General features: G+C 42.4%; 1 protein-coding gene across 9 annotated transcripts in view; it reads left to right on the top strand.

Moving 5' to 3' along the window:
• The window catches only part of TLN2 (talin 2), a 7,472,684-nt gene that overhangs the window by 7,096,508 nt on the left and 361,329 nt on the right, over positions 1-14,847 (top strand). For 8 of the 9 annotated variants that reach the window (XM_069624483.1, XM_069624482.1, XM_069624484.1 and 5 more), the window contains 2 exons: positions 7,477-7,539; positions 7,624-7,806. In XM_069624483.1, coding sequence (XP_069480584.1) covers positions 7,477-7,539; positions 7,624-7,806 — 246 coding nt within the window. The remainder of the gene's footprint in view (positions 1-7,476; positions 7,540-7,623; positions 7,807-14,847) is intronic. The other variant, XM_069624486.1, reaches the window with a different exon arrangement.

The raw sequence follows: 14,847 nt of genomic DNA, 5'->3' as shown, positions 1-14,847 counted from the left end.
GCCTGTGAAGTTATACAAAATTGGGTCATCCCGATTAACTAGCGGCACTGACCAGCTGGCTGCGTGCCCTCCCAGATACAATAAAACGAAAGCAACCTTAGTTTGGTCTGTCGGGAATGCGACTGGCCGACACAGAAAATGAAGCTTGCACTGGTTCATAAAAATGGCATACCTCTTCGTATTCCCAAAGAACCGTTCTGGGGGAGCTAAGGGGACAGCAACAGGGTTGGTGACTTGTATTTGAGCAGGCACTTCTGCAGCGCCATCTGGCGGGCCTGGTAAGGGAACCTGACCCGCTTGGGTCCTAGTTAAGCACTTTGCTAGCTCCTTTTTCTTTTCCCGATTCACCAGTAACTCTGTCCTCATAGCATTAGTTTCAGAGAAGGCAGCGTTAACCTCTGCCCGCAGTTACCCTAGTAAGGCGGCTAACTGGTCTACCTCTGACTCCATGACGCTCGGGCAGGGCTTATGTATGTGGGGTTAGCGTTCTGTAACGCTTACTTCTGGTGCCCTGCAGGAGCACCTGGTCTTGGTCGCCGGAAGCGTAGCCCTCTTAGATGGGATCCACAGTCTAAGCCACTCCCTCCCCACTGTTCCACTGAAAGGCTACAGCCCAGGGTTCAGTGCAGTTGGGAGTGGTTGGTAAGATTCCTCAGTACTGCTAGGGATGATGGTGGACAGTCTAGATATGAACATATGGACAAACAAGTGAAGGGCATTGGTGTCTGCCTTCTTGCTCTCCCCCCAACCTCTCCCCTGCACCCCAATGTTTGCTGGCTGGCAAGACGAGGAGCCTGGCTCACCTTTATACTAAAGTTGTGCATCCAAAGTGCCTGGTAAGCATCTGGTCCAGTTCCGTCACTGGCGATTGGTGGCCCAGTCCAGCTGCGGCACAAGTGTTGCTCTTCACAGGTAAGTGTTGTTATTGCGGTGCAAATGTCCTTTTCTGCTCTGCAGCTGCGTTCCCCAAGTCCTTTGGGAAGATGCTGCACAGTGCGCATTTTTATGCACTAATAACGTTCTTGTCTCTTTTTTGTGTTTTTCTCTGCAGGTGCCGTGATGCTATGTCTTGCTGCCAGCTGCTATGCTGCAAGTCACTGGAGCACTAGCGGATGAAGTGCAGGAATTTACAGAATCACAACCACAGGTGAGCAGATTTTAAAGGGGGGGCTCGGAGAGCACGTGGTTTTGAGTATTGAAAGCTTACTGTGGTTTTATCTTGTTCCAGTAGCGGAGAAACGCTGCGGTGCAAGATCAAGGGAGCGTTCCATTCTTAACTGAAGTACGGGTAAGTATGTAAGTCAGCAAGGAGTCCGAAGAGCAATTAGACTGCCGAAACCCTCTTGATCATGGAATCAGGTAAGCAGAGGGGCCGGCGAGAAGCCGGAATCCAGAAATCCTTTTGCACGTGAATCGGGCTGAGCGGCAAGAGTTACACCGCTTGGAAGTCAGCTGGAAAAAACGCTAAGCACAGGGTGTGGCTTTATAGCCCTGGGCTGTACTCTGTACCACTAGACCACCAAGGATACTTGAGGCTTGGGGGCCATCTTGAGTTCTGTACTGAGTCTTAACCTGGTGGCCATCTTGGTGCAGGCTGCCAGTGTTTGTGAATAGATGCCTATGCCAGCCAGAGACCTTTAGTGTCCCTACCTTACGCCTCCCCCCACTGTTGTATGAGAGTATGTCATGTATTCTGCTGGGGGTCATGACACTTGCATGCACGGTGGACTGACATTTTTGTAGTTAGTGCAAGTAGCAGGGAACGTTGGGCTCCACCCTCCAGATCAGCCACTGAAAAAAGACTGGTAGAGAGATTCACCCACAAGACCAATTTCCAGCCACTTGCAGTCCACACCGTGCTGGACTGGCATTTTTGTAGTAAGTGCAAGTAGCAGATCAGCCTCTGAAAAAAGACTGGTAGAGATTCACCCACAAGACCAATTACCAGCCACTTGAAGTCCACCAGAAACTTGCTTTCACGCAGATCGGTATCCAAAGAGGCTTACTTTGATTTCCATTTGGATCGGTATTCAAAAGATGCTGAGTTTCATTCGAGTTGGCATTCATTACAGTTTTTGCATGCTCGCCTGCCTCCCCAGTGTCCCCCTTCCTTGGTTCACTCACCGGTCGGAGTTTACAGCATTGTCTGTCTCCCCAGCGGCTCTTCGTGGCTGTACTGACACTGCTGATGCTTCTCTCGTAGCTCGGACTTTACACAGCAGCTTTGCCTGATCACACCGATTCCCTTTCAGCAGTCCGCCACCAGCCTCCAGCTTCCTTCCGCCTTGCTTCTGGCTGCATTTGCTCTGCATCTTCCAGGGTGTCTCAAGCACTCCATCTACCACGCCGCCTTCCGAGAGATGTCTGCTCTCATCCAGCAGTCCGTAGACCTGCTTCTACAGCTGACTCCATATCGCTGTACTTCCTGCTTTTAATACACCCACCAGGTTGATTGGTCAGAAACAAACTCAACCACTCAGTGCTGAATGGAGAGTCTTGCATTGCTCTTGCTGGGGGTCTCCTTGTCCCAGTATGTAACTGTTGTTTGTATGTGTGTGTGTTTAATAAGCAAAGGATGTGTTTTTCTAGTTGGTCTCTTCCTCGTCCCAGTATCAAACTGGTGTCTATTAGGGAATGTCTTTGGGGGATTACATTTAAAGGCTTGATAATAACCTAGGGGGGATACCATGTCTCACCTTAGGGTGCCTCAACCCAAGTCTCCTCCACTCAAGTGATCCTCCCTCGCATATCCACCCCCAGTTCAGGATCGAAGAGCGATGGCCTATCCCTGGCCACCTAGGAGGAGGATATATGGCAGAAAGAAGTTAGGATGCCCTCAGATTCCTCCCATGAATTAAGGTGTTAAATTACACTGGGCCTCATTACGAGGTAGAGGTAAGGGATTACCGGCACCGGTAAGGGTGCCGGTGCCGGTAATCCCTTACCTCCCTATTCCGAGGTCCCTTAGCGGGAGCCGCTAAGGGACCAGGGAGCTAATAACGGGCCTGCTATTAGCGGGTCCGTTATTAGCTCCATTCCCATTCCCATTGAACCCTATGGGGGCTCAAATGGGAATGGGAATGGTTCTCGGAATGGGGATTTACCGGGTCTTCCAAGGTTGGAATGACCCGGTAAGTACCTATTTCGAGAACCCGGACCCAGAATGCGGTAAGGGGGTAGCTATGGTGCTAATAGCACCATGGCTACCTCCTACCTTGTAATGAGGCCCACTGACCCTCAGCTAATCTTCAGTCTAAACCCTAATGCTGGGACAGAAGTCTATAAAAACACAAATCCAGCTGGCCGGGGCAGTGTATGAAATCTGGCCCCATCAGCTGAGGACATGTCTGACCCAGGTAACTATGGTTAAACCTGTAGGAATGACTATAGATTCTTTTTTTGTTTTTTTGTTTATTGGTTAAAAAAGTTCAACCTTAACAAAACCATTATTTAACATAAGTATTAATAATTTTAAAATTCAAAAAGAACCAAAAAATACAAATTAAGAAATAAAATAAGAAACACAAACATTTTCCATTAAATACACATTGAAATATGATGGTTTCTTGGTCAACATACACATTACAAAGAATGAATACATTTGTAAACAATATACATCTCCTGGCATATTCAAAAAGTAAATGTTCATTGTTAATCCAACTTACTCAGCTAGCTGTTACTCGATTAGTCTCAAGCTATCAAACAAATCTCATTACTGAGTAACCTGTGTGCATTTATTCCAAAAGGATCCTTGATCTACACACACAAATGAGTCAAACTATTTTTGAAAGTGACAATACCTTATTTTTCTTAAACTGTAGCATTCTGTCAATAAATGCTTCAGAGTTTCCACTTTGTCCATCTCCTTGCCAAATCTACATTCAAGGTCTGTTGTCACAATCCTCTTCTGCCTAATCAAAACCTCCTTAGAATATAGTAAGCTCCACCGAAACCGCATGTACTCATTCTGAAACCTAGGGCCAGGATATGTAACCAGATATGTGACTGGAGTCCCCCTACTTCTGTGGTCATACTTTAGATGTGATAAACTTGTGTATCCATGCATAATTTCCATGTTTGCGCACCAGTCTTGATCAAAGATTCTTTTTTTTAACCCGTTCTGGATTGCAAATTAGGTCTTCTATCCACAGTTCTAGTAGATCTCAGCTATGGTTTATATAATGTCTTATTAGGTGGACAAAGAAATTTGGAGTACAGTAATAGCAGTCGCCAATGGGCTTTTGTCTTTAAAGAGTTCATTCCCAGTTCAAATCTAATAGCAGTCATAGGAACAGAGTTAGGAACCCCCAAGATCTTACGCCAGAGAACTCCCTCAATGAGGGCTAAAGAATCCAGAACCCTCTCCTCCATCAGCTCAATTCCATATAATATTTTCGGGGTTATTTTACCTTCAAAGAAGCTAATGAGTGGGATAATTGAAAATGTACAATACCGGGATTTAATTATCTTCAATTGACATGTGTATTGTTCCGCTTTTATCTCAAGTGGGTTCTGAGAAATGTTCTGTTTGGAGAGCTTGTGAACGGGAAGCCAAGATATGTGATTGTCTTTACTCTATCTAGAATGACCCTGTTTACACTACAGCACAACCTAGTCCTGCGCCCTCTCTTTATTAGTGACATTACTTGTTTTTTTTCTCGCATTGATTATGAGATTGTTCTCTCTCGCAAATCCCTCAAAAGCGGCCAATTAACGGCATAGCCCAGTTTGAGTGCAGTATAATAACACAAAATCATTCGCATACGCCAGCCAAGTTATGGATAGGCTGCCTATTTTCGGTGGTACAAAGGAAGCCTTCTCCAATGTGGGACCCACGTCTGCGACAAACAAATTGAAAAGGCAGGAGGCAAGAATGCACCCCTGTCTCAGACCATTAGCAGTGGCAATTTTTTCTGACAGCTTGCCTTCCATGTTTAGTCTGACTTGAACGGTAGTGTCTTCATGCAATTTCATTAGTAGTTTTAACAGCCCTTCGGTATGCCCCATTTTCTTAACTTTGCCCAGAGTTTTTGTTCTAGAAACAGTGTTGAAGGCATTGGAGAGATCTAAGGTTGCTACATGGACTACCTCATATTTTCCCTTTTTGACAAGACCCTGCAAGCAACTCAGCTCCAACCCATTCAAATTAGTACCATGATGTTTTCGAAAACCGGTCTGAAATGGGGATAACACATTTTTGCTTCAAACCCAATCCTCTAGATGTTTCAAGATGAGACCAGCAAAAATGTTACTACCAGCATCTAAAATGCTGATAAGGCGGTAGTTTTTGGCAGCAGTTCGACTTCCCTTTTGAAAATTGTGGTGACATACGCCGTCCTACATGTTAGTGGAAAAGTTGCTGATTGTAAAAGGACGTCAAAAAGGATTTTTCAGATCCTTGCCCATTCACACATTGCTCCCTTGAACAGTCTGTTCGATGTTTTGTTTGGGCCTGGAGCTCTTGAGTTGCTGGCTCTCTTTATCACATCCATGATGTCTCTTGTGTCATATGTGATTGCACCCTTAAGTCCTTCCTCGACCCCAGTATGTGTGTCACGAGTATCCTTTGCTAATTCAAGCTGATCATCTGAGCCATAAATGGTTCTAAAATGCATAACCCAATCTGCTTATGAGACAGCACTGATGATATTTTCACCAGCACCTCTATTCTTATTATTCATCAAAGCCCAGAAAGATCTTAAATATTTCTTTTGGAGGTAAATCAACATCTCTTCTGCATCTGCCTGAGTCATGATGGCATAATCGTTTTTTACCCAGTTTTTATATTTTGACTTCACCTTTTTAATTAGCTCCAGACATTCGTTTTTATGCCCATAATGTTTATGGAGTTGTCTGATCAATGACCTCATGTCCTTCTTTTTTCCTGCCAACTCCTTGTCATACCTGTGAGTCTTTTTTATTAAGCAGTGGTTTCATTTTGTTGGTATTCCGTTTTTCAAATATTGGCTTAATGGTGACCTCCAAGAAATTGTCAAAATTTGCATGGGTCAACGTAATCAATTTCCAGTCATGATAAGGGTTACCAATGACACCCTTGATTTCTTTATTCACCTTTTTAATCTTATGTTGATTCCATTTAATTCTATTCAAAGTCGGATTAACCCCAATTTCCGCTTCATATTTTTCTCGACCCCTTCCAGTCGGCCAGTTAACGAGCAGACTACCATGTAATGATCACTCCAAAAATGTAGTGTGATTTCACATTCGATACATCTGCTCGTTAGGAAGCTGTCTAGAAAACATCCTTCCTCGCACCATAAATCACATCAATTGCAAAGAAATGTTTCATCCATATAAAAATGTGCAGATATATCTTTCCTTATTTGAACTATAACTGTAAGGTAATGTTAACACTGGCTTGAGTAATATCTTGTATTTCTTAAGCAAATAGAGCATACATAGGAATCCCTAAGTACCTGCTATGCCGTTTACAGAGAGGGCATAATTAGGCTGTAAGGTCTATGTTGAAAGTAAGAATGGTCGTGCTTAGCACATTATGCTTTTTAATAGCAAGGCTCCAAGTTTGAGAACAACCTAGGTTCCACAGACAATTGTATATCTTACCCTCTAATAATGCAAAACTGTTAGCTGTACCTAGCTTTAACATAGCCAGAATGATGGGGGGGACAGGATTTGCTCCTCATCAAGCAGTTTATCTATGGCCCACACTACAGGAAAAACTGAAAGATACTGAAGACCACTTTGCTTTCAGAAAGAAACTACAAACACCCCGCTATCCATCTGATTAGGCTTGAAATGAATCTGAGCTATTACAGTGACAGTGGTTGTGGCACTAGGAGACCGCTCACCAATAGTCACAGAAGCATGATTAACATACCAGGTATGGCCCCACCCTGACACTGTTAACAATAGTTTTCCAATGTATGTTTTAGTTCATGTTCCCATACATCATTTGGAGTTTCTCTCACCCTGAACCTCGATGCCTGGGGTAAAGCAAATACAAGGGATAGAATTTAGGAATGTCACTAAAGAAAGCCAGTCTAGGCATTGAAAGGCACCTATAATGAGCCTACCGTTGTAATTATGTTTACTTTATCCTCGGAAACCCTATTTTCAGATGTGTAATATAAACCACAGCTAAATCATGATGTTATGAATTGTTTGAGACCAATACAATTCCATATATATTTATTTTCTTTCAAGATGGTCTACTTGGACTATTGCAAGGTTTGTTTTGCACCTCATTTCTATCAATCCTTCACATTGCTACAACCTAAAGTGAAGCAAATATACCTATATTGGTATTTTTGTCCAGGTAATTCTGCCCCCCTAGTGACAAAGTGCAGATGAAATCAATTTATGTGCAAAGTCACCTGAAAGAAAATCGTCAAAAATGTATGTATGATAGAAGCTCTAAATTTTAATTGCTGACTTTCATTATAAAATTACACAAAACACTCTCTTTTTACTTGCTCTTCTAAAATGTCTTTCTAGGTTGGCGCAATACCCGCAAATGCAGCTGACGATGGCCAGTGGTCTCAGGGACTTATTTCTGCTGTAAGTATTTACCATTTTTATGATTTTCTCTTCAAAAATAAAATAAGAACATCATCCAGTAATTAACGTTTTCACGGCGTTCAGGCTAGAATGGTGGCAGCTGCAACAAGCAGTCTCTGTGAAGCTGCAAATGCCTCGGTTCAGGGCCATGCCAGCGAAGAAAAACTCATCTCCTCTGCCAAACAAGTGGCTGCATCCACAGCACAGTTACTAGTGGCTTGCAAAGTGAAGGCCGACCAAAACTCGGAAGCCATGCGGAGGTTGCAGGTAACAGCCATCCTGTTAATGTAACAAAACAGTCATATGAAGTCTGTTCTTTTTCAATTATATCAAAAGGGCTCCTGGTGGGTGCAACCCTATTCTGCCCAGGAAGGCTTAAGTTACTAGAACAAAAATGAATGGATTGGAAAAAATCTTACTATGAAACCTCCTCCCTTCTGTTTCATTCCAAAGAAAGCAGCACATCCAAGTGTATAGAATCACACTAGAAGTTTCCAAAAGTTGTATATTTGGATAGAATTTAAGTTTCTGTATTTTACATAATGAACATCATGTTAAAGACAACACACACAAGCAAACATAATTTGCATTATTAGAACAAAATGGAAGCAAGATCCTGTTCTTGCATAATAATATTGTTGAACAGACGTAATGCAATCACTGCTGTCGCTACTGAAAGTAGACGACAGGCGTCATACAAAGGGTGAACAAATAAACAAACAGGTCAGTAGGGCATATCTACATGGGAACAAACAGTTGACAGTGGTAATATTGGTGAAAAAAGCGTCTACACCAGGTGTTTCAGCCCTATAACTGGGCTAGGTGAGCCATTTCTTCCTAGGGCCTTCATCAGGACGAAGGGAAGACAGTGTGGTCAGGATGTTCAGGAAGTGTTGAAACAGGAATGGAGGACATTGATAAGGGGAGGCTCAATACAAATTGGCTTTGGAGAGTGATATAAATCACTAAATGTCTGTCAAATAAGTGGAAAGACATTGCTTACCTGTGGGGACAAGAGTCAGACCACAGGTGGAGGTGACGTGGGTAACCTAATGGGAAAATGGACAATACCATATAACTTAATCTGGTATTGTAAAGCTCAAGACTAAAAAAATGGGTCCACTTGACTGCTCTGTGGATCTTACCTATTAATGGTAGCTGTGTGTCCAAAATCAACGTAATGTGGCAGCTATATCTTCACATATATTGCTAAAAGCAAAGACAAAACAGATATAGCTATGGTCACATTGAATGTGAGGGCTTAATGATATTATATGCACTCAGTTTTTATAAAGCCGTATAAACGTGCTTACCCAGAGCGGGCGATGTCTCATAGTGGCATCAATTCAAGCCCGAAATATGTCCATCTGATGGAGTTCAGGGAACAGATCTGGAATATGGTCATAAAAGGAGAGGATATCACAACTCTCGTAAAGGCATGCGGGCTAATCGCACGGACTGCTATGTGTAACATGAGCGTTTGCTTTTTACCTGTGTCTGCGAGCGCCGATCGCAGCTGTAATGCGGTCCACGGTAGACAGGCACGCGGAAAGTGCTTATGCGGCTCTGCCGATAGAGGAGATCTCACTGTAGCAGCCTCTGCCATGTCCGTCTGTGTCTGAAAAACACAAGCATGCGGCGAAGACGCCGTTGCTAGGCGCTGCGTACTGATATAGCGCGCGCCATCTTAGAATGGGAAGAAAATTGTAGCGCTGAATAACCCGAATGTAAGCGACAAACAGCGTTTTCGGCACGCATTATTAAAAAAGGCTTAATGTTGTGGCTTCCACGGAAATTAGGTGAATTAAAATTAGCATGTTTGTGGATGTTGCCATGGCAACCCGATCGTGTCACCAAGTCTATGTCTGTAGGACAGGTGAGGGGCCAGCAAGCCTTAGGTGTGTTGGTCACATCACTTCACTAAGATGACCAAGTTTCGTTAGATGGGCATGAAACTCAAACGGTGCAAAAATCCTCAAAGGGACGAAATGGCAATGTTCCTGGTAACCGTCCTGAGGGTTTATGGTATGACTATGGCCTCCTATATAGGGCACCGAGGTACTGATTCGGCATCAACAACATGTCACAGTATAATGCATGTAACAAGACCATTTAACATGTTAATATGTATCAGTCTATCAAGGCCAACATTCATATGTACCATTGTTTGAATACACAGTGCCATGATGAATCAATTGCATGGAAAAACATGATAGTTCATAGAGCAACATTTGGAACAAACACCTGAGAGCCTAGTCCTGTTCGTATAAGTCATACAGAAAAACAGTCTGGAACACAAAGTTTGGCTTGTTACATAGGGACTCATGGAGGTGTCTGGATCTATACAATAGACACAATACGGAGTTGTATGCAGCATGGTGTCATGAATGTCAGCGTGACCAAAATGTGCATCCTACATAAAAGATTTCCATTCAACGGAAATGTTCAGACCTGTTTTGACCGTGTCTAGTCTGTGCACCCACCGTTGCTCAAGCTTTGTGAGGGCTCTATTTAGGTCTCCCCCTCTAACAGTTGGTTCTTTGGATAATTAACCATCTAAGGTCCACGTCCTTATGTTTAAAAAGGCAGAAATGGTCCACAAGTGGTTTGTCTGGAACATTGTTCCAGATACAGGAGAGATGTTCAGAGATACGCATTTTTATGGGGCGGATAGTCTTGCCCACATATAAGAGGCAGCATGGGCACTCGATGATGTAAATGACTCCTTTCAAGTTACAATTCGTGTGTGTTTTTAGAGTCCATTTCAGGTTCTTGCACTCAAAGACTTTCTTCTGTAGGGTTAAAGGACATGCCACACAATGGCCACATTTGTAGTGTCCCACTATAGCCGGTAGATTCCATAGTGTATTTTCAATCGGTCGTGTCGGTTCCACATAGGTATGGACAAGGGTGTCCCTTAGATTCTTGTTCTTTTTGTATGCAAAACAGGGGACTTTGCTGAGCGTCCCTTCTTGTTTGACTAGATGCCAGTTTTTCTTGACCACTTTTTGGATAACGTCACTCAAAGGGCTGAATGTGGTGACACAGATCAATCTGTCTAATTCTTTTTTAGGTTTAGTCTCGAAGCAGATTTCCCTGGGGGTGTATGTGGCTCTCTTCTTGGCATCCCTTATGGCTTTGCGGGGGTATCCTCTTTCTGTAAATCTTTTGTGTAGATCTTCTGCATGTTTTTTGAACTTATCGACCTCGGTACAGTTCCTTCGAATTCTCAAAAATTGTCCATATGGTAAGTTGTATTTTAGACCGTGTGGGTGATAGCTGTGAAAGTGAAGTAAGCTGTTCCGATCTGTTGGCTTGTGGAATAGTTCCGTTTTGAGTTGGTCTCCAGTTCTGTATATGTGTAAATCTAGAAAATCGATCTGGTGGTGGTCCCACTGTATGGTGAACTTGATGAATTGGTTGCGCTGGTTGATCCAGTGGTGGAAGTCCAGAAGGGTGGCTGATGTGCCATTCCAGATCAGGATCACGTCATCGATGTAACGTTTCCAAAGGGCAATGTGGCAGAGAAAGGGATTTTCCACACAGTAGATGTTGTCCTTTTCGTGCTGTGCCATATAGAGGTTAGCAATGTCGGGGGCAAAGGTAGCCCCCGTGGTGATTCCTTGTATCCGTTTATATATCTGCTTGTGGAAGAGAAAGTGATTTTCCAAAATCGCTAGCCTAGTACACTCCAAGATGAAATTGGTTGGAGTCGTGGTGATGTCGTTTCTCTGGTCTAGGACCAGACGGATGGCCTCTAGGTCCTCAACTTGGTGGACTGAGGTGTAAAGAGCTTCAACATCCATGGTGACAAGGAGGCTATTATGCTGTAGATGGACATGATTAAGTAGGTTGATGGTACTGGTAGTATCCTTAAGTAGGAAGGCATCTTGATGACGAAAGGTTTGAGGAAAAAATCAGTGTACAGGGACAATGGTTCTAGAAGGGAATCACAGGCGGACACGATGGGTCTACCAGGGGGCTGAGTGGCATTCTTGTGGATCTTGGGTAAGATGTAAAAAGCTGGGGTCCGGGGATGTGTTTTGTTGAGGAAACGTTGTTCATCCTCGCAGATCCAGCCTTCCTCAACAGCATGTGCTGTGAGGTTAGCAATGTCGGGGGCTACCTTTGCCCCCGACATTGCTAACCTCTATATGGCACAGTACGAAAAGGACAACATCTACTGTGTGGAAAATCCCTTTCTCTGCCACATTACCCTTTGGAAACGTTACATCGATGACGTGATCCTGATCTGGAATGGCACATCAGCTACCCTTCTGGACTTCCACCACTGGATCAACCAGCGCAACCAATTCATCAAGTTCACCATAGAGTGGGACCACCACCAGATCGATTTTCTAGATTTACACATATACAGAACTGGAGACCAACTCAAAATGGAACTATTCCGCAAGCCAACAGATCGGAACAGCTTACTTCACTTTCACAGCTATCACCCACACGGTCTAAAATACAACTTACCATCTGTACAATTTTTGAGAATTCGAAGGAACTGTACCGAGGTCGACAAGTTCAAAAAACATGCAGAAGATCTACACGAAAGATTTACAGAAAGAGGATACCCCCGCAAAGCCATAAGGGATGCCAAGAAGAGAGTCATATACACCCCCAGGGAAATCTGCCTCGAGACTAAACCTAAAAAAGAATTAGACAGATTGATCTGTGTCACCACATTCAGCCCTTTGACTGACGTTATCCAAAAAGTGGTCCAGAAAAACTGGCATCTAGTCAAACAAGAAGGGACACTCAGCAAAGTCCCCTGTTTTGCATACAAAAAGAACAAGAATCTAAGGGACACCCTTGTCCATACCTATGTGGAACCGACACGACCGATTGAAAATACACTATGGAATCTACTGGCTATAGTGGGACACTACAAATGTGGCCATTGTGTGGCATGTCTTTTAACCCTACAGAAGAAAGTCTTTGAGTACAAAAACCTGAAATGGACTCTAAAATGTTCACTTCCTGAACATCCTGACCACACTGTCTTCCCTTCGTCCTGATGAAGGCCCTAGGAAGAAATGGCTCACCTAGCCCGGTTATAAGGATGAAACACCTGGTGTAGGCGCTTTTTTCACCAATACACAATATTACCACTGTCAACTGTTTGTTCCCATGTAGATATGCACTACTGAACTGTTTGTTTATTTGTTCACCCTTTGTATGACGCCTGTCGTCTACTTTCAGTAGCGACAGCAGTGATTGCATTACGTCTGTTCAACAATATTATTATGCAAGAACAGGATCTTGCTTCCGTGATAATGCAAATTATGTTTGCTTGGGTGTGTTGTCTTTAACATGATGTTCAGAATGTAAAATACAGAAACTTAAATTCTATCCAAATATGAAACTTTTGAAAACTTCTAGTGTGATTCCATACACTTGCATGTGCTGCATTCTTTGGAATGAAACAGAAGGGAGGAGGTTTCATAGTAACATTGTTTCCAACCCATTCATTTTTGTTCTTTTTAAATGTAAACAACATTTTAAAAAGGCAACTCAAACCTACTTTGTATTGATTTGTTTGATACAAAAATTATAACTAACGTTATCCAAGCGATTTCTGAACATTGCTGACTGAGAGTGAAGTACTGCTGCCATAACAGAAAATAAGTGAAAGACATTGATGGTACAATTTGCGGATCAATTGTGATTGGAAGCAGTGTTAGATTAAGCCTCAAGTCTGAAAGATATTGGAACTTTTCATTAGAAGCAGGAGTCTTTAATAAGATGATGGAAGCCAGAAATACATCGAGTTATCTGGAGAAGTGGCCCTGGGCATTTTGCAGTTATTGGGATCATTGACAATTTTTTTTAGATTGATATGTCTGGGTTTTGATTTTTGTAACACTATCCCATCTCCTTTCTCTTAACTAATGTGGTACCTGGGGAAAGTCTGTTTTTTAAAATGTATTTATTTAGTTATATCACAAACCTTTACAAATACAAATTGTACCAATCTCATCTCAATACATACCTACAGTTTCATTAAAAAGAGGTATAATATCAAAGAACATCTGTCAAACATAAATAATACAATTAACGGATAAAATCCAGCAAATTGCAATATTATAATTTAAAACATCCCTCATACTGGTTTTTCAAATTCTTTCAATACAAAGTGTGCTACAGCCGTCATTATTAATGAATCACCAGAATAAATACCACTCCAGAATTGGTCTGAGCTAATAGACCTAAGATCATTAACAAACATTAGATATCCCTTAGAATATCTATCACACAACAAAGGACATACCTGATGGTCTCCACCTCAGTATTTCACAGCCTGCACCTCTGACAGTCATACAGTATTTTTGACCATTCCCCTATATTTTCATAGGTGTCTAGCAGATTAAATCTTAGCCGCATGATCAACTTCCTTAAAGAAACACATTGGGTTTTAACAATATAGGAGAAGAGGCCTGGGAAAGGGAACCCTTACCTAGAGTATATCAAATATTTAGAGTATAATTTCTCCATCAACATCCCTCTATCCCAGAATTGTGCTTTAGCTTTCATTTGTCTGATTCTAACCCCCAAGTTAAGAAGCAATTCCACTTTGAAGTCAATCAAATCGTGGAAATTGGGTACTTCCTCAATAAAGTCCACAATTGCCCCAGAGGGCTTTATTATTTCCTTCAGCATAGGAGAAAAATATCTAAATAGAGTTTATATTACTCTGGTCCATTATTTTCAAATATAATGAACAAGACAGCTTTCTCCATTGAGTAATTTAAGAGGTTCACAAGTTCACAAGGGGTAAGTCCTAGTTCACAACAGATTGCTTCGGTTGGAACACTTTGAGGTAATCCAAGATTAGATTTCCATATTTTTCCTCTCGATCTGATGGAGCCAGAGCCCCTCCTTTTCTCCAAAAGCCTTGAGGTCGAACAAGATAATAGGTGTCATACTAGTTTTATGCAGGGTTAAAAATTAAAATTAGTCGAAAATCCCCCTCTAGCAGATATAAATGACTTAATTATGCATATTTTCGGACAATTCTAGGTATAATAGATTTAGGTAAAGCCAATTTGGATAAGCAGGAATTAATAAGCATACCCAAAGACATATATTCCTCCACAGTTTCCACCAAAGCATCTTCAATTCTCCATACACATTTCCTAGCTTTCTTGTGACAGCCTCCAATCACCATGAGTCTGTTTTGGTTTGCTGGACTGTAAAAGAGTAGGAACACTTAAAGAGGCTACAATAGATTCTGATTTTTCCTAACGTATACATGAAACTTCATTGAACTTTCTTTTCCAGTGGTCAAAAGGTGCCATG

The sequence above is a fragment of the Ambystoma mexicanum genome, chromosome 11 (assembly GCF_040938575.1).
Source record: "Ambystoma mexicanum isolate Mex_15411 chromosome 11, UKY_AmexF1_1, whole genome shotgun sequence".
Taxonomy (NCBI): Eukaryota; Metazoa; Chordata; class Amphibia; order Caudata; family Ambystomatidae; genus Ambystoma; species Ambystoma mexicanum.
This window is presented reverse-complemented; position numbering and strand designations above follow the sequence as displayed.